This window comes from Psammomys obesus, unplaced genomic scaffold, assembly GCF_907164565.1.
Source record: "Psammomys obesus unplaced genomic scaffold, mPsaObe1.curated_primary_1811, whole genome shotgun sequence".
NCBI classification, from domain to species: domain Eukaryota; kingdom Metazoa; phylum Chordata; class Mammalia; order Rodentia; family Muridae; genus Psammomys; species Psammomys obesus.
The window spans coordinates 9,352,894-9,372,832 of NW_026590663.1; the positions used below are offsets into that span (position 1 = coordinate 9,352,894).

Sequence of the window (19,939 nt, forward strand, 5' to 3'; positions counted from 1 at the left end):
CTCTCACCCTAATTCTCTCTCTCTCCCTCTCCAGCTTTCTCCCATTCCTAAACCAAGCACAGGGATAGCTGTCTCATTGTTAGTGGCTTAAAATGGTGCTTTTGAACAAGGGGACCCTGGGTGCTTCCGGTGACTAGAGCCACGCCCACTCTTTCTTTGGGATCTCTGAGCCATCATTGACCAGCTCTTTCTTTTACTCTTGTGGCTGCTAAAGCTGTACAATTGCTTTCTTTTCTAGGTCCTTAAGCCCTTTGCTAATGTTACTTTCTGAACGTTTCCAAAGCTGGGGTTCTAGGAGAGTTTGGCCCGTCTGAACAGTTGACCCATGAAATGATGGAGTAGGGCAGGCAGGGTGGAGGGCGGGGCCAGCTATCAATAGAAGAGTGACCCTCTCTACACACATGGCCAGCTAATTGGCCATTGTGGGAAAGCATGGGTGGGGGAGGGGCGGCTGAGAATCTCTAGTGACAGTTAAGTGGCCTTTGTGGACAGAACAACTCGCTGAATCTTGGCTCAGACTCTTCCTACCTCTTTGAGGTTTTCTATTACATTCACCCTGTGACACTCAGGCCCCATCTTTTGCTCCACTCTTTCAAGATGACGCCACTGTGTGCCGGCCTCTGCTTTATTACTGCTATTCCCAACCCTAAGGAGGCTGTGTAGTGCTTCAGTGGGACCGAGAGATGGACTCTGCTGTTTGTTGAAAGAACCATACAAATGACTGTCACGGCCCTCACGCCCTGCAGAAATGGCTCCACTACCCTCAGTAGAGCGGTAACTACCTGACGGCGGAGACGAGGGGTCTTGGCTGAACGCCTTCTCCTGTACGATAGCGATTTCCTTTGCTCTGCTCTCCCCCCATCTTCCCTATTGCAACAGGACTACAGACCTGTGACTACGAGTTCACGCTTCAAAATAATAAGACATTGTGTGTCACAGGCTCCAGGCAGTCCGTCCAGGTTGCCTCTTCTAATACCCCAGGCCTCCTGGGAGGGAGGGAGGGAACACATTCTTACCACCCCCAGCTGGCGAGTTAGCTCTCTGAGGTCAGGCCAGGTCAAAGGCCCCGGTTCTTTTACAGAGGGCCTGAGCACCCCAGCTCCCTGCCTCGCAGCCCTGTGACAGCCCGATGGTGGCAACCCTGATCTTCGTAAGGAGTATGTGCCCCAGTGACAGTGTGAGCGGGCAGGAAGGAAGGAGAGCAGGAGAGCACTTGTGCAGACAGCCTAGGGCCCTTAGCTGCTCTTCTCTCTCTGGAGATGGAGGGTCCTCCTGAGAAGGCTGGAGCAGGGAACTTCCTCCCCACCCTAGACAGAGAGGAAGGGTCTTGTCTTCCTTTTCCCACTTCCCAGGAAAGGAGGGAGAGGGTGGCCTGGCTTCCAAGGCCTGGCATGTGGGTGCCGTATGCCAGGCCCCTTAGAGCCTCCTGTCCACGCTAAGGCCTGGCCTGCCTGCCCTTAGGCCTAGGCCATGCCCAAGCTGGAGGAAAGCTCTTCAAGCTTGCCTGGAGAAAGAAGCATGCAGGGCACCCTAGGAGGAGCACTGGGCCCTGGGCTGTCCCCTGTGGTCAGACGGACACTTCTGGTCTGCACCTTCTTCCTGGCTGTAGTTTGGAGCCAAATGAATTTCACTGGGTGAGTGGCCGCCATGTGGGGGTGGGGTGGGAGACTGGCTGGAGGAGACCTGAATGCCCTGAGAGTGTGTGTGTGTGTGTGTGTGTGTGTGTGTGTGTGTGTGTATGTGTGTGTGTCTGCCTGCCTGCCTGCCTGTCTGTCTGTCTTGTCAGTCCTCCTGAGAGGGACCAGATAAAAGCTTTAGCTCTCTTCCAGAACCCACCTCAGATTCCTTGGTCTCTCACCTGTCCTCCAGGGCAGACATCTTGGCTTTGTAATTATTCCCTCCAAATCCAGAAGCTCAGGGTTCAGTGTTCAGGGCCCTGAGAGGATCCCTAAAATAGAGACTAGTTGGGAAGAGGAAAAGGATCCAAAGAAGTGGGAGGGGACAAGAGAGGATAGTGAGAAGGGGGCAAATAGGATCAAAATACATTATATGCATGCATGAAAAAGTCACAATGAAACTGTTATCAATTATAATTAGTATACACCAGTAAAACAAACAAATTAAAAAAAAAAAAAAACCTCCTAAAATTGCATGCAACAGATTTTATGCATGCTCTTCTTTAGGGCTGAAGGTTTAAAGTTCTCCTCAAATGCTTGAGGAAATAGTAACCCTGATTAGATTATGTCTTCATGCCCACAGTAGAGGTGCTATGATCCTTTTTGAGCACCAGCAGGTTCAAGTGCCCACAGCAGGCCTTCCAATGTCCCAGAAGGCAGATCTACAGACGCTCAGCAAGAAAGAGACACAGCTTAGCAACGGAGTCCTGTCCCAGGCCCAGAACCACACAGGCTGAGCACCAGCACCATCCCAGACACAGGCGCTCACAGTGTGGCACTCACAATATGGCCTCCAGCCCATCGTATCCTGCCTACCCAGATGGAAGGGAAGAAGCAGAGCAGCCTGCCTCAGGGGTGGGATCATCTGATCTCCCCTTCCCCTGGGTTCGGCACATGGAGCCATCGTTGCTTCTCCAGCCCTGTTTATTCCGTCCCTCTGTCCCTCCCACCTCTTCACCCTCTGGCTCCATATCTTCTGTCCCAGTCACCCTCTTCTCCATGCTGCCTCTTTTCAGTCCACCTGGCGTTCCAGGAGGCCTTCCTAGCTCTCTTCACTCTCCCCTTGTTTCCCCAGAGACCAGGTTCTTCGAATCCTGGCCAAAAATGAGAAGCAGCTGTCACTTCTGAGGGATCTGGAGGGCCTGAAGCCCCAGAAGGTGAGGCTTGCTCCTGGGCCACAGTGCCCACACCTCAGCTCCTTGTTTTCTCCTCTGACTCCTTTCTTCCTGAGGTCTCCAACACTTAGAATCTGGGCAACTCCAGTGTGGCTTCTCCACCATCTGTTAGGGACGTGTCCCGTGATGTTGGGTGGCCTCTGTACGCTGGGATTCCTCTAGCTTTCCCTTCTGTCCTGGGTGGGGTGGGGGAGGGGATGAGGAGCACACTCTGAAAACAGCTGCAACGTCCTAAAGCCGTGGGAAAGCACAGGTGTCGTGGTGCCACGCAGTGCGGGCCCTGCTCACGTCTGCCTTCCAGTTGGAATGGCTTCACTTGGCAAATGTATTGTATTTGGGCCTGTGTCTGTCAGCCTGGTGTCTGTTTTCAAGAACATTTGTCCTCTACAAGTTTTCGCAATGGAAAACATTTTCTGTGGCAGTTATAGCAGAGCGCTTTTGTCTGAGGGTTTGCCGAACAGCTTTTCCCGGATGTGGCCCAGAAATCATGCTGCTCTTTCTACGAGTGTCCCTATCAATGAGGGAGTGTCTCCATCTTTACAAATCTATAGGCCGACATAAGGCACGGGCTCTGGGTTTGCCTCTTCTCAGGCGACTAGAAGTGATGCCCTCTGCCTTCTGACCTGGGTTCGTGTCCAGCTAGTGTCCCAGGTATCATGTGTAGGGGCTCTCAGGCTCTGTGGTCCGGATTCAATGAGTGAGGCTAGGGGTAAAGGTAACTAGGAAACGGGACGGCACCTCGGTGAGGATGGGATTTATTCCTGTCTGTGTACCCCAGGATTTGTTTTTAGTGGAACTGGACCCCTCTGCGGTGTAAGAGAAACCTGGTTCTGCCCCAGGGTGCCTGCCAAGTGTGTGAGGCCAGGCAGCAAGCACAGCCGGGTTTCCTCCTCCTTTCTGTGAGCAGGTGGACTTCTGGCGTGGCCCGGCCAGACCCAGTCTCCCTGTGGACATGAGGGTCCCCTTCTCTGAGCTGCGTGACGTCAAAGAGTATCTGAAGGCTCACGGCCTCGCTTACACGGTCATGATAAAGGACATCCAGGTGAGTTCCAGCCCTGGTCACAGTGAGTTTCCCACTTTCCATTTTCCTTTTTGGTCGGTTCATGCCATGGAGGGGGGGAAAACCAACAACAAAAACAGCACAAAACCAAATAAAACCAGCCTCAGGGTAAGGGCAGACATCTTGCTTGCCCAGCTGCAACCCTGTGGGGATAGTACAGAAGAGATTAAATTGTACGTTTCCAGGCTTGGGGATGTAGCTTAGTTTGGTAGAGTATTTGCCTAGTGTGTGTGAGTCCTTGAGTTCAGTGCTTGGCTCTGTGTAGAGCAAGACATAAAACTGGGCATCGAGGCACACATCTGTAACCCAGTACTTGGGAGGTTAAAGCACTAAGTTCAAAGTCATCCTGAGCTGTGTAGTGAGTTCAAGGCCAGCCTAGGGTACCTGATGGACTGTCTCAAAAACAAAAGGCAAAGGAGACAGAACACATGAACACACACAAAACCAAACCAAACTAAATAGAACATGAAAAATGTACATTTCTAAGAGAAAATTGAAGTCTTGGACAGAGTTTCCTCATGGAGGCAGAGAGAGAGTGTGGCAACTGTGGACATGACCTCTTCTGGAAGGCTAGGCAGCTACTAGCAAAGCATGAGGGAAAATGGAGGCAGAAGGGGACAGCTCCGGCCCTTCCCAGACACCCCTGCTGACCCTTCTGCTTCTCCAGCGGCCCCTCCTGTCCGTCCGTTAGGTCTTAGACATACATTAGGTCTTAGACATACAGTGCCAGAGGGGTCCTGTTGGGGGAGGGAGCACACAGAACCCCGCTGTGCTTTGCCCTCTGAGAACCTCCCAGAGGGGGTTCTTCCAGCCACTGGGGGGGGTATGGCAGACCCTGGTTAAAGCAGAGAGCGGCCTCTAAAATCCCCCTCAATTCCACATCTTCCACTGTCTTTTCTGAGCACTGTGAAAACTGGTTTCTTCTGCCCTGTGTTAAAGGACACCCCAAAGACCCTACCAGGTCTGGGGAGGTGGCTCAGTTGGTGAAGTGCCCAGTACTCAAACAGGAAGACCTGAGATCGCCAGCAGCCATGTCAAGCACAGCTGCTGCCTGTAATGCCAGTGCTGGGGTGCTGGGGTGGAGACAGAGGGATCCTGGAGGTTCTGGCTAGCCAGTCTGCAATCAGAGAACAAACAGGTGCAGGGAGAAAACTTGTCTGAAGAAATAAGGTGGAAAGTGATTGAGGAAGACATTGACTCCTGGCCCTTATGTGTATTGTATGACAGAGACAAAGACAGAGACAGACAGACAGAGACACATAAACACAGAGACAGAGAGGAGAGGGTAGAGAGAAGAGAGAGAGGAGATAGGGAGAAAGAGAGGGGGAGAGAGGAGAGGAAGAGAGAGGAGAGAGAGAGGAAGAGAGAGGAGAGAGGGGAGAGGGGAAGAGAAGAGAGAGAGAGGAGAGAGGAGAGAAGAGACAGGAGAGAGGGGGAGAGAGGAGAGGAGAGAGAGGGAAAGAGGAGAGAAAGAGGAGAGGAAGAGAGGGGAGAGAGGAGAGAGGAGAGAAAGGAGAGGAAGAGAGGAGAGAGGAGAAGAAAAGAAGAGAGAGGAGAGGAGAGAGAGGAGAGGAGAGGAGAGGAGAGAAAGAGGAGAGAGAAGAGAGAGGAGAGGGGGAGAGAGGAGAGAGAGGAGAGGAAGAGAGAGGAGAGGGGGAGAGAGGAGAGAGAGGAGAGAGGAGAGAGGGGGAGAGAGAGGAGAGAGGAGAGAGAGGAGAGAGGGGAAGAGAGAGAGAGAGGAGAAGGGGAAAGAGGAGAGAGTAAGGAGAGAGGAGAGGAGAGAGAGGAGAGAGGGGGAGAGAGGAGAGGAGAGAGAGGAGAGAGGGGGAGAGAGGAGGTATTGGTAGCACAGCCTCCTTCCCTAACAGGTCTTTGGGTACCACTCAGATGCTCAGGCTCCCAGGCTGTATCTTTGTGCAGATTCTGTTATTGTCCATATACCTGTAGAATTGCATCCACAGAGATTCATCCCTAAACACAGTGCTCCGCACTAATCTCTTCTAAGGGCTCAGAGTGTGGGAACATGGAGCCTCCCAGCGCGCACACACTTGACACCGCATGCCAAGGGATCAACGCATTAGGCAGCATTCCTTTCCCAGGCCAGCCCAGGGCTGGGGCACTGGGTCCATTCAAACAGACACATCTGTTTCTCGCTCAACACGAGGGGGTGGGATGTTTCTCTAATTAAATCCCCCACAAACAAAAATGGGGAAGCTCACAGACAAAAGAGGCTGCCACATCAAAGAACAGAACCGGGTTCTCAGTTTTAGCCCATGCCTCTATTTTGAAGTTCCCGTTTCCCCGCTTGTGCTGCGCCAGCCCTGGGAACCCAGCAGCATCTGGCAAACACAAGCCTCAACAAAGTTTGTTGATTTCTGCATGTCAGGGGCATCCTGTGGGTCACTCCTGAGCTGCCCTCATGGGTCCCTCCAAGAGAGAGCATCTCCTGAGCTCCTGTGGGACTTGGTTCTCCTTCCCAGGAAAAAGCCCTCAACCTGCTGCTCTAACCTCTGCAAAGCAAATCTCAAGCCGGGACTGCCATCCCTGAGGTCATTCTGTGGGCTAGGAGGGCACCTGGTTGATTTGTGGTGGCAGCGGGGGAGGGTTGCAGGCCAGGGCCTCAGGAGCACGGACAGCTGGAAGGGCTTTGCACACCCAGGCTGATGGGTGAGCTTGTTGGAGACACACAGGCTCAGCCCTCACTGGCAGTACCCCTCACTGGCAGTACCCCTTCAGTGCGTCTTGAATGAGGTCAGTGTGTTCAGGCTGGGCATGTGCAGGGGTCCTCAGTCATGTATTGGTCTCCCCCAGACTCAGTTGCATTTCTCTTGTCCATCTGTGCACCCCTGGCCTTGGTTAGGCCTGAATAAGTGCTAGCTGAATTAACATATACGAGAAGGTGAGGGAAGGGAGATGGATTTCTCCCTGGCCGTGAGGGCCAGGCACAGCCGATCACGGAAAACCTGGCTGGTGGTTTTGATTTTTGTGCAGAGACTGGAAAGAACTTTGAGGAGGGGACCTTTTCCTCCCTTCTCCTCTGCATCCGGGAGTGCTTAGAAAGGCAGGTCCACTCACTCCACCTGCAGAGACATGTGCATGCCTACTGTGTGCTGAGCATTGGGCGAGGCGCTTGGAAACTCAGAAACTCTAAAGAGAAGCAAATTCACCATACTCAGGGCGGTATCAGGGGAGCTGGAGGGGTGGGCGGGAAGGCGGGGAGAGGTGGGTGATTACAGTGGAGTGGCTGAGCGCCCTGATGGAGCACACACAGGTTGCTATGGGAGCGGGTACCAGAGGCTCTGCACGTCCCGCTCTGTGAAGCAGTAATTACCCATGCGTGCGTGCTGACAAAAAGGGGGGCCTGAGGGAGGAGGCCCCCACCCGGATTTAATGATGGGACTGGGCCCCATTGTAAAGGGTATCTTCTGCCCAGTGAGGTGGGCGGAGGGGAGGCTTAGGACAATCTTTTACACCGCCAGATTTGCATTTCAGAAACCACTCTTACTGAGGCTGTGTTGAGCCGGGGACAGGGCCCCTGAGACTGACAGGCAGGAGGGTGGTTGGGAAATTGCAGTGGGCCAGGCAAGAAATTATCTGATTCTGAGGGTGCTTGATTTGCATTTAATTTTTCTTCACCTCTTCATTCTTTTCAGTCCTTCCGTGTTTTTTTTTTTTCCTCCCTGGGATGAGTCACTACGGAAAGGCTTCACTTGAGCAATCAGCGCTTTGGATTTTAATGGCTTTTTTCTGATTACAAAATTAATAAATATTCATGTTAGATAATTTGGAAAAGAGGGGAAAAGCACAAGAAGAAAACAAAAATCACCCACGCTTCTGGCCATCCAAAAAGGAGTTTGATTTAGCAAAACCCTGGCTTCAGGGCTTGTCCACACAGGCATGCAGTAGGCAGATATTGAGCCTGTCTGGAGAAAAGCCTCCCATTCCACCTCTTCCTGTCTCTAGCTATTGCCTGTCTTGCTTCCTTCTAGAACATAACTAGAAATACTGACCATTTGTCCTGCCCACCTCCATCATCCGCTTTAGCAGGCTGTCTGCTCCGCACTTCACCAAAAGGGGCCTGAACAAAAGCACAGGGCACACTCAGTCCAATTTGCTTCTGACTGCACATGGATCCTGGGGCGGGGCAGGGAGTCTCTCCTCTGGCCTCCTAACTGTCCTGTCCCCAGCTCTCCTAGCTTCCTGGTTGCTCAGGGGCCTTCTGGGTACAAAGCTGCAGAGTCATTCTGGATCCTTCTCAAACCCTCCACCCAGCCTCCCACCAGTGTTCCTGTGTATAGGAAAACTCAGATTGCTCTCTGCACGTAGGTCCAGGCCAACAGAGCTACCCCCTGCCTCCACATGACCCTTCTGTCTCCAGCTGGAGTCTTCCTGGACTCTAGGGCCTTCTGTAGTTTGTGTCTGAGGGTTCTTGCAAGCTCTACAGGCACAAAGGGAGCACCCCAAGGCTGTATCTGCTCTTTGGTAGCTTCTGTAGCATCTGGGAGCTCAGGGGCCTTCTGGATACAAAGCTGCAGAGTCATTCTGGATCCTTCTCAAACCCTCCACCCAGCCTCCAGCAGACCCCTCAGAATCTCCAGATGTACCCCAAGCGGCCACTGTGGGCTGGCATCACTCTCACCGGCCGGGGTGTGTGTGTGTGTGTGTGTGTGTGTGTGTGTGTGTGTGTGACTGTCCCACAGAGTTCAGATCCTTCTGCCTTAGCTGCCTCCATGAGCACTGGGATCACAGAGGGCCAGGCTCTGTTCTAGGAACTGTCTCCTCACTTCCCCATCGTCCATTCTCAAAGCAGCAGCCGGATGAGTCCTTTACAGAATATATTAATCCAATTATGTTCAGCCCGAAAATGAGTTGACACTCAATAGCTGGGGCCGGGCATCCCACCTCTCTGGAGAGGAGGCTAGGAGGTGTTAAGCCCAGGTTGGCTATTCATAAATAAATAGATTAATAAATAAGTGCGTGCAGGCAGGAAGGAATGCAGGCAGGCTAGCTCTGCAGGAGCTTCTTTTCAGCTCAAAACAAATGCAAAGTTCTGGAAAAGACTGGAGCTCCAGTGGAGCCCCGCCCCACCCCAAGCCATCCCGAGCTCTAGTGCTCTGTGCCTGCAGTCTTTGATGTTCTGAGAGCCTGCCTGATACATTTCTGCCTCTGGGCCCTTGTCTGTATTCACCTCTCAAGGCCTTTGTGCCTGTTGGTGCCTTCCCTGGAATGCTGTTCTGCGGGTATCTTCGTGGCCTGTTTGCTCACGGCTTTCAAGATCTCAGCCTGGGTCAGCTTTCATCTTCTCCGGGTCATTACCCTCCTCCTCCCAGCTAAAGTCAGTGATAACTGCGCCAGACGGATCCTAGGACAGCACCCTAGAGTACATGCAAAGCATTTGATAGAATGACCCTCACTATAGAGGGAGAAGGCAGAGCCCAGGCTGGAGACAGCATCAGTGCCTCTGAGACAGCCTGACCCACCTAACAGGTCAGCAGTCAAGATGGTTGCTTGTGCGTGGCGCTTTAACTCCAGTCTCACGGCCTGAGGGTGCAGGGGTAACTGCTGAGGGGCCCCACATCAGGCTGGCAGCCCCTCCCATAAATGGTGCTTACGTAGGAAACATTAGGCCTAGAAGAGAGCCAGGGAGAACCAAGAGAATCGCCTGCGGAGAGCACACAGCTTCCCACCGGGAGCTGAGTCTCTGGCGCTCGCCCGGTTGGAGGAGGCTTCAAGGTCCGGCATGCTTCGGGCTCAGCTCCACCTCTGGGGTCCTGGAGCTGCTGCTGTCCTCACCAAGGGTGCCGTTTTTCCGCTCAAGGCCCCCTTCCTCATCCCTGCAATGAATGAATTCAGGCCTTGTGGGTGTCAGCCACGGCCTCCAGGGAGGCTAACGGCTGACTCCTGAGCTTCTCATTCAATCTTTTTCTCCCTGAGGAACCCGACAGGGTTGTTCAGCATCCCAAGCTCCTTCCCTCAGCCCTGGAAGGAAGCAGACAGCTGTGCAGTTCTTAGGTCGGAGCAGATTAACGTTCCTGGAATTGAGGCCTGGGGGCGAGGGCTGAAGGTTCCCAGCTCCTAGGAGGGTGTCCTGTCCCTTCCTGGGGCTGGGAGGGTGTTTGGAAAGACATTTTCAGTTTGACGCCAACCTCCTGTTTCCCTCCAACCTGATTTCTGGCACAAAGGCTGTGCTCCGCAGAGCTGTTTCCTGTGGGTGTCCCTGCCATGGGGAAGAGCTGAGCCCTCGAGAACTTTCTTTCCCAGTTCTCCACCATCCAGCCCCAGCTCTAGCCCTACAACAGCCTGGGCCTTTAGTGCTTCTGACATAACGTCATTCTGGTGGGTGCAGAGCAGCCAGCTTGGACCCAGTTGTCAGCCTGCTAACAGCTGCTCACCACAGCTGGCTGAACCAGCCCTCAGTGACAGACACACATTGGTCACGGTGGGCTGGTGAGATTTAGGTGGATTTCCTGGGAAGGAGCCGCATTCCTTTTGTGAGAGCTTCCCAGGGTGGAACTTGAGAGTGGCTCCCAAGGACAGAGGCTCCCAAGGACAGGGCCTGAGCTGCCTCCTCACTCAGCGAGGCCCCGAGCTAGAAAAAACACGGCAACTATAATTATTGGACACATAGTTGGTGCCGAGACTCGGAGTCACTTGCGCCCCAGACATTGGTCTCCAGTCTCATTTTAGAATCTATAATCTGTGGACCCGAGGGCTGTGGACGGATAGACCAGGCCCTCAGGGAGGCATGTGTTACTGGGCAGTGGGCTCCTGCATGGCGGCTGCTGGGACTCTGCTCCCCAGCCCCGGGGACAGAGGGGCCCGCATCTGGCACTTCACAGTAGCCGTTAAGGCTCCAGTTCAGCTATTATTTATTCACTTAAAAGTCCTCGATCACTGAAGTAACAGAAGAATGCTGCCAAAACATGAAAAGAGAGTACGGGGGAAATGTTCAAAGTTCTAATCTTATTTGAACAGGCACCATTAACATTTTGTTATATTTTTGGCATTTTAAGTCTTGTTTTCCTGTGCTTGAGAATACTTGATTTTCAGTACTTGAAAAAAAACTTTTTAATTGCAAGCATATGACGGAGTTCTCAGCTGTTAACATCTTGCATACTTCTGTTTCCTCTCCTTATATTTATTTATTTATATGGGCACACAACTAAGCATATCTCTGTGTGAATGTTACTGGGGCTAGGCTGGAGTTCCTGAGGGCCTGAGGAATCCAGTGCGGGGAACCAGAAGATCTGGCTTCTATCTCATCTCTGCCACTTCTTAGCTTTGCCCTCAGGAGCTGTCACCTCTCCAATCTGTTTTATCTCTAAAACACCACGAGCTAATTCCTTCCCTGGAATCTGGTCATCTGAGCAGATCAAGTGGGAGAGGACATGAGGATAAAGACACTTCATAGACCAAAAGGCACTGGTCTCCAAATAAGGCAATGTCCAAACTGTGACCAGAGCTTCAGCAGAGGGCCCTTCGTGTTGGTGAGGACCTCTCGACATCCTCCGGGGGAGGACTTGGGTCCTTCCCACTGAATAATCAGTGTTAGCCCTGGGGTGCCTTAGGTCAGGACTGGCCTGTCCCACTCTTACCTATGCTGGGAAAAGTGTCCCAACAGTAACTTCAGCAGTGGGTAGTCTGAGCGGCCCGTAGTCACCTCCGCCCAGGCGCTTGCCTGCCCTTCCTTCCATGGTTGGTGGGAAGGGTTACGTGAAGGCTGAATGCCAGAGCAAAGCAGCTCTCAAGGGCGTTGGGTCTGCTCAGGGCGCTGTGTCTGGCTAACTTGGTAAGAATGTTGACACATTCATCAGGATCTGTGTTGTCTTTGTCCATATCTGGCTTTCTGAAAGCTTGAATACCGGTTGTCTAGGCTACTTCCTGGGAAAAAGAGTTGGTATTGGGAGTCAGAGCAGTCATCTGCTCCCTCACAGTGGTCAGTATCCACGGTTCAGTATTCTAAAGTACAAAAACAACCCTGGCAAGAACCTTTTAGCATCTTCCTTAGCACACCTTCTAACCTGCTACTTCATTTTACCCTTCGAGGCAGCACAGTGTCTGCTGTCCTAACCCTCAGGCCGAGGAACACGGCCAGAACAGGTCCACAGTTCGCTGGGAGCAGAGCACTCCGGAATCTGTCTCTCCAGACTGGCTCATCCTGGGCTCACCGGGCAATGCTAGCCTGGATGCCACCATGAAGAGCCGCCCCTCAACCACATACCCTTCCATTGCGGAGGACCCGCCGTTTGCTCCCCTGTGTCAGCGCTGCAGGCTCAGCCCTCTTCTTCATCTGCCAGGTGCTGCTGGATGAAGAAAGGGACACCATGGCAAGGTCCCGCAGGCTGGAACGCGGCACCAATAGCTTCAGCTACTCTTCTTATCACACTCTGGAGGAGGTAGGCCCTCCCTGGGTTAGCTCCAGACCCTGATGGTTCCGAGGCTTTGGCATCTCCAAGAGTAGGCAGAGAGCAGAAAAGGGTTCTATGGCTGAGTCTACTGTAGCCATGTGAAGTACAGAGAACACACGTGAAGTAAAGGGAGGTTTGGTGGCAGACAGCCTAAAGGTGTCCGGAGGCAGCTGGAGGGGCTCCAGCTCAGAAGTATGCCTAAGCAGGCTCAGGGCCCAAGAAATGTTTCTGAGGGTGGTGCACCGAGGCGAGGACCTACTATAGGCCAGAACAAAGTCCATTCCCTGACTGGTGACTCCTTGACCTCCTTGTGACCAGTCCTGGCATTCTGTGACCCCAGCTGTGGATTCTTGAAGGTATGAGTGTCGGCAGTCCACGCTCTGGGAAGTCATGAATGTAGAAATACGTAGTTGCTTTTACTTGGAGAAAATGTGTGATCATAATGACAGCCAGCTAGGGCATAGTGACAGCAGTGGTCACTGTTTAAGGGAGAACTTACAGAAACCCAAGGAATAGGCCTCATTTGCCTGTTAAAAACATGACATTATTAATATTGTCTACTCTGTCACTCTTCTCTTGAAAGACCTGTAGTGGAGAATCCATTTTCTTTCGAATGTTTATTCATTGATATATATATATATTAAAGGACAAGAAAATGAACTAATATAGACTGTCACTGTTATTGATGTCAACAATAAATAAGATACTACCTTTCCCTTCAAGATGCTGAGTTGAGAAGGAGAGAAAAAGATATAAAACAGCACCCCACAGTTTAAGAGATCTGTCAAATGGCTAAAATGGACCACAGAGTGAAGGAAGAGAATGACTTTTCAACAGAGAGGTCCATGCAGAGCACATCTAGGAAATTGTTATTATTATCATTATCATTTTTATTTCAGACAGGTCTTCCTCTGTAGCCCAGGCTGGCTTGAATTGCTGATCCCCTTCCTCTGGCTGCTGAGGACTGGGATTACAGACATGCGGGGCCACAGCAGATCATGGGATTTGAGGGTACTCAATGCATGTTCTCTCCGGTGAAGGCGTAGCTCTTTGTGTGTGTGTGAGGAGCCTGGTGTTCTAGCCAGCCCACAAGCTCTAAGTGTATCTTGAGGGTTTGCGATCTTGATCTGTGTTCTTTAGAGTCCCAGGGGAAGTAGGAAGCAGTAAGGAAGTGGTGAACACTGTTCATTGACTGGGACACACCCGTCCCCCTTTTAACGCCAGTCTGATAAGTCTCCTTTGCTTTCAGATATATAGTTGGATGGACAACTTTGTAGCTGAACATTCTAATCTCGTCTCCAAAATTCGAATTGGCAACAGCTTTGAAAACCGGCCGATTCTTGTCCTGAAGGTAAGAGCGCACTGAATCCGGCAGCAGACTGGAGTGGCTGTCTTTGTCGTAGACTGAGCTCGTGGGTACGTGGCTGGGTGTGCATTTCTGGGTAGGGAAGATGTGTGCATGCCGTACTACAGATCTTCGGGCTTTGTGGCATCAGAAAGTCACCCTTGTAGGTATGGACAGGGGGCAGTGACCTAAGGAGACAGGGCTGTGGAGCGGCAGCTGTCCCCTGAGTGCCAGGTGGGTGTGGGTGAGTCAGCACCCTTCCTGTTGCCAAACTTGCTCTACCTGCTAAGTGAGAACAGAGGTGCACACAGGGTTCATCTGACGATGCGGAGGTCATCTGGCCTAGGCAGCTTTGGAGAAACCTTCTAGCCCGTCACGGGGGCCACACAGCTTGAACAAGAGTGGCCACTATAGTGCCCTTGCTTGTTCATGATGGAAGCAGGATGGACAGGGCAGTCCCCAGAAAAGACTCAGCCCCTAGCCCGAGCTCCCATAGGGGAACCATCGACACGGCTGTCGGGGAGGGTAGGTGCTGAGGGGCCCCCAGGACCTGGTAGATGCTTCTGAACAGCCACACGGCCTTGCTGAACTTTGCCTTGACCGAACTTGCTTCTGCTTTGGTGTCGCACCAGGCATGACTGCATCTCTCTCTGAGGGGACCTTTGTAAGTGCCTGGAGTCCATCCCATGCCCCCTTCCTAAAATAATGACTGAGACTTTGTTATTTATGAGTAAACACCTAGGCCTTTGGCGTTGGCTCATTCCCTGACTTTTAACTTAAATTACCTGTTTATTCTAGTCTAGGTGTGCCACAGGAGAGGCTGGTTACCTCTCCTCAGTTTCATGTGTCCGTCCTTCTCAGTGTGGCCACAGAGTCCTCCCACCCCTCACTCCACCCCAGAGTTGCCCTCTGCGGGATCTCTCAGCTGCGCACTTCCTCCTTCAGCTAACAGACCACTAGCTTTTTGTTGACAGGTGATGCTTCCATACAGACCCTGGAGATTCCTCTACAGACCCTGCTCCTCAAAATGTGGCTTTGCACATCAGGGCCCTCCTCCTCCTCCTCCTCATCACCAGGGCCCTGAAAGCACATATATTACAAATGCAGACTTTACGCCCCTCCCTAGACTCATTGCACATAACCTGAATATTCATTAAAATTCCCACGAGACACATGTGCCCATTACGTTTGAGATGGCCTAAGTGGTCAGATACTTCCAGTCTTGGGAAATTCTTGTCTTCCAAACAGAACTGTGAAGCAAAGGCGGCAGGGCATGTTCGTACTTCACAGAGCTGTAGGTGTGGGCCAGCCTGTCCTTCTTGGCTCTGGTTAAGTGCTCTTGCATGCAGACTAGTTTCCGACAGCGCGGGACGGCGCCGTGGCTGTGTGGTCATGCCTCTGTTTGTGGTCTGGTCCCCAGTTCAGCACGGGCGGCTCAAATCGCACAGCTGTCTGGATCGACACCGGGATCCACTCCCGGGAGTGGATCACTCATGCCACTGGTATCTGGCTCTCAAACAAGGTCAGCTGGGCCTGAGGAGCAGCGTCGGGACAGGAGGGGGGGAGACTCAGTTCCTTTAAGTTTCAGGGTGCTCCCCTGCCCCCCATTCTCTGAAACATTATTCTCACGTGCTCTGGCTGGATACAAATGGGGGCTCAGGCTCCCTCTGCCTTCCAGCTGTTTAAAAGTTAAGCTTCTGGTTCTGTGTGGGACATGTTTGATGACCCAATGCCACCTCTTCCCGTACCCACTGGCTGTGTTAGAGGCCTACTGCCCCTCTGAGAAGTACCTGGCAAGGGCTGCCTCCTGTCACCCTCTCTTGCAGATTGTCAGTTCATACAGCAAAGACCATGTCTTGAAAAAAATATTGAATTACATGGATATTTTCGTAGAGGTTGTCACCAACCCTGATGGCTTTGCTCTCACCCATAGCATGGTAAGGACAACTGGGCACCCCCGATGGTGGTGGTCTGGAGTGTGTGCTGGGCAGGGAAATGGCATGGCAGCCCCTGGAGCTGGCTAGGGTCTTTCTGCAGAGAACCTGGCTGGCCAAAAGAGGGCCATTGAGCTCTTAAAGCTTTGGAATTAGAGACAGGCAGGGTGGTACACACTTTCAATCCCAGCACTCAGGCGGCAGAGGCAGGCGGATCTCTGTGAGTTCAAGGCCAGCCTGGTCTACAAAGTGAGTCCAGGCCAGCCAAGGCTACACAGGGAAGCCCTGTCTCAGAAAAAGAAAACAAACAAACAAGTCATGGCACTAATACCATCCTGCCCAACAGGCTGCCCACTGCTCAAGTGAGCTTCTGCTGCAAGCTACCATTAGCTCTCTCAAACCTTCACTTGAACTGCAGCAGACCTAATTTGCACAGGGTCTGGCCCCACTCTCTGTCAACCCATTCAGTCCCTCGAGGCTCCTTCCTGCCCCACTAGGACCCCTCTTCCTTTCATGGGTAGGTGCCATCTATGCCATCACTGGGAGTGGGCCCAGTTAACGGGGCACCCTGCCTGGGCTTTCTCAGAATCGTCTATGGCGAAAAAACAAGTCCAGTCAACCGGGCATCTCCTGCATCGGCGTGGACCTCAACAGGAACTGGAAGACAGGCTTCGGAGGTATGTTGGCCGGGCCGGGCCGGCTGGAGGGGCCCCTGGGGGGCTGCTCTCCTCACCAGCAGGGCATGTTGACTCCTACGTTGGGAGGCATGGGCAACATCGCTGGCTAATATCTCTGCGTCGTTACCAGGGTCAGGTGAGCACATAGCTAAGACTGACCTCGGGACGTAGGTGAAGGTGCATGCATGATATGTGGCTCCCACGCTAAGCCTTCGTTAGGGAACCATCAGCTACTGAAATGAAGACATATTGCAAGTATCAAATGCTGAGCACGGCAGAGAAAGCCAGCGTGCTCTGGCAGGGTTATGCTATGCCTGGCTGGCTAGGCAGCTTTCTCCTGAGTTCCTTGGTGATCTTTTCTGATCCCCCTTCTCGCTCACACACACACAGACTAGATAGGGAAACCAAGTCTTCTAGAATGTCCAGGGGGAATATCTGGATCCCAGCAGAGCAGCAATTTTATGGGTGGGATTTCAGGACCAGTCAGGATAGTCACGGGACAACGCCCAGCCCTCAGGCCCAGCTGTGGTATCCATATCCCACAGTGGAGAGAAGGCTCCCCAAGGGAGACAGAGCCACTGCTGTTAACAAAGATTCAGAAGTTGGTGGCCAACTGATGCTAGAACATTCTAGATGGAGGTGTCTATGGCGCTGTAAATATGGCTTCCTGAAGTTTGTTCATGATGAAAAATATGGACATTTCTAAAGGATGGAGAACAAAGCCCCCAGGTCATGTGGTAGCGGCTGCCTGAGGGTCAGGGTCTGTGTAAGCACAGCATCGTGACTGTGTGAAATTAGACGTGTGCCTCCAAACTGAGCAGGGTTGACCTAGGTGGGAAAGCATGGTCCCAAACCTGGCAGGACTCACATATACTGAGGAAGCCCAGTTAGGAGATATATAAACTCTGTCTTAAAGAAGATAACATTTGTGGGTCTCTCTGTGAACAAATAGGTAAATTAAAAAAAAAAAATCTGTAGCTACACAGTGTAGAAAACAGTTATGGGTGTGTGTGGAGCCCAAAGAGGTCGAAGAGCTCCCATAATTCCACTACTCAAAGATTAGTGCTTTAATAATTCACCACGCACCCTCCGAGCTTTCCCCTTGCTACAAATTACATCTTTTAGAGGAAGAAAAATAAACAGCTAATGCATCCATTAGCAGGTAGGTGTGAGGTGGCAGGCTCAGAGAGCCTTGGCTGTGCAGAGAGGCAGGCAGCTAATTCCCATTTGGTCAGGGGCAGATTGGTTTATTCTGCTTAGCTCAAATCAGAACTAATGGCCTGAAGTGTTTCTCCATATTTGGGCAAAGTCACCTGGCTGTTGGCAGGGGAACTGCTCTCCCCTCTCCCTGCTCTCCCCCTTCCCTGCTCTCTCTCCCCCCTCCCTGCTTTCCCCCTCTCCCTGCTCTCTGCCCCTTCCCTGCTCTCTCTCCCCCTCTCTGCTCTCCCCCCCCTCCCACAAATCCTGGCTGCTCTGTGTAGCTCTACAGGACATGGCTCTGGGGAAGGAAGCGAGTGGGCAAAGCATCTAAGAGAAGCAACAAAGTCAACTAGCTGAAAAATGGAAGCCAGGGCTGGGGGTGGAGCTGAGAAATAGGGCACTTACCATACAGGAACGCACACATGCATTCGGCATGCACACATGTGGGTACACACGCATGCACACACACCACTCCTCTCCGCCCTCTCCCCACTATTCCCCGAGAAGAGTTCTCAAAGCCTCTCCTGTGATTCTCAGGCCACGCAACTCTGGATCCACTCTGTCTCCCCGGTCCACGGTCCCTGGAGCTCCTAGGGCCATGGCTGCCTTTGAGCCCCTGACCAGCCACGGACCCTGGGAGAGCCAAGCGAAGGCCTGCTGCTCAGGAGGGAGGCTGGGATTAGGGGAGGGCTGGGGGCTCCCAGCCAACCCACAGAGCTGCCGAGGCGGTGCAGTCTCCATGCTGCCGTGTGAGGTGAAGGGCCAAGCAGGAGCTGCACAGCTAACCAACACGGCTAACCAGAGTTCGTCTAGCTCTGAGGGCTGAGGTGGGTGGCTGGCCCTCACGGCCTCGCTGCTTCGTCGACAGGCTCTGCTTCAGCCACACAGACAAATGCAGAGTCACCCCCTTTCCTCTCTGTCTTTTGATCTGGGGTCTCTACTGGCCGTTCTCCAGGACTCACTCTGTAGACCAGGCTGGCCTTGAACTCACAGAGATCTGCCTGCCTCTGTCTCTGCTGAAATTAAAGACTTGCACTCAAGTCTAGCCACCTTTTCCCTTATCAGCCTCAAAACAGAAATGACCCATCATTTCTGCTTACATTTTCACTGGCTGGAAGCAGTCACATGACCTTGACCAACTTGCAAAAGGAGCTTGTGAGACATAGAGGTGCTCTGACCCTCTGGGTGGTCTTATTTTCCTTTCAGGAAATGGTTCTAACAAAAACCCTTGCTCAGAGACTTACCGAGGGCCCTCTCCTCAGTCAGAGCCAGAGGTGGCTGCGATCGTGAACTTCGTCACAGGCCACGGGAACTTCAAAGTTCTGGTCTCCATCCACAGCTACTCTCAGATGGTCATGTACCCTTATGGCTATTCTCTGGAGCCTGTGCCTAACCATGAGGAGCTGGTAAGATGGGCTGCTTAGAGTGTAGGAACGGGAAAGGCGTCTCTATAGGAGAGTCCATCTGCCCCCCCCAGGTGGCTCAGACTTTGACTCCCAGTATGTCAGGGAGACCCCATGATAGCGAGGCTCAGTAGAGCTGGTCTCATGTGTGATCGAGTTCAAAGTGGAGGCATTGTCCTATCTCCATGGCCGGCTTCCAGGGCTCCCAAAGCCCTGCTGCCCACTAGCTGTGGCGTGTACAGGGCTGGTCAGCTCTCCTCTCTGGCTGTGTTTGCAGTTCCGTCTTGCGAAGGACGCCGTGAAGGCTCTGTACAAGGTGCATGGGATCCAGTACATATTCGGCAGCATCAGCACCACCCTCTGTGAGTGAGCGGTCTGTGGGGAGGGGTCCCCGACAGCTGCTCCTCTGCAGCAGCCTGGTGTCTGGCCTAGCACTAAGGCTCCTGCGGTGGAGGGTTTGAAGTCTATCAGCCTAGTTCTACAAAGGGGAAAATGGCTGGGGGGTAGGCAGGGTAGGGCCCAGGGTGAGGTGTGAGTCAGGAAGCTTGATGTCACCGGCTCCAGGCGGGTTACAGGCCCACTCTTCACTCCTTCCACACCTCCTTCCTCCCTCCCTGGGGACTTTTTGGCCCTTTTCTTTTTAGACGCAGCCAGCGGGATTACGGTGGACTGGGCTTATGACAGCGGCATCAAGTATGCCTTCAGCTTCGAGCTCCGGGACACTGGACAATACGGCTTCCTGCTGCCCGCCTCACAGATTGTCCCCACAGCCCAGGAGACGTGGATGGCCATACGGACCATCCTGAAACATGCCCTAACTCACCCCTATTAGCCACGCTCCCGAAGCCAGAGCAGAGGGGCTCATCTCTTCCCCCAAGGCCTGGACTCCCCCGAAGGCCGATTAAGCAGCCCTTCCCCTCATCCCTGTTGGACTCTTAGAGAATAGAAGCAAGTTTGAACAGACCTCGCTGCCTCCAGCACTAGCTGCTGCGCCTGGGCTCAGTGTCAGAGGGGCAGAGGGCAGTTGGGCACCTGTCAGGGCAGCGTGACGTGTCTGGGAT

At 52.8% G+C, this 19,939-nt stretch overlaps 1 protein-coding gene across 1 annotated transcript; it reads left to right on the top strand.

Moving 5' to 3' along the window:
• The first annotated feature begins 1,518 nt into the window (after positions 1-1,518).
• Positions 1,519-19,787, top strand: Cpa5 (carboxypeptidase A5). The gene is made up of 10 exons (XM_055608195.1): positions 1,519-1,634; positions 2,752-2,833; positions 3,759-3,893; positions 12,209-12,307; positions 13,569-13,670; positions 15,085-15,186; positions 15,491-15,601; positions 16,185-16,275; positions 18,682-18,881; positions 19,523-19,787. The coding sequence occupies exons 1-10, from the start codon at positions 1,519-1,521 to the stop codon at positions 19,682-19,684; spliced, it is 1,200 nt and encodes a 399-aa protein (XP_055464170.1). The 3' UTR covers positions 19,685-19,787.
• Positions 19,788-19,939: the final 152 nt, after the last annotated feature.

Bases quoted from the DNA above. Each gene is read 5' to 3' on its own strand.
- Cpa5 (XM_055608195.1), top strand. From the start codon at position 1,519: ATGCAGGGCACCCTAGGAGGAGCACTGGGCCCTGGGCTGTCCCCTGTG. The intron at 13,671-15,084 runs GTAAGAGCGCAC...TCTGGTCCCCAG, and splicing joins GGCCGATTCTTGTCCTGAAG to TTCAGCACGGGCGGCTCAAA. The intron at 15,187-15,490 runs GTCAGCTGGGCC...CCTCTCTTGCAG, and splicing joins GTATCTGGCTCTCAAACAAG to ATTGTCAGTTCATACAGCAA.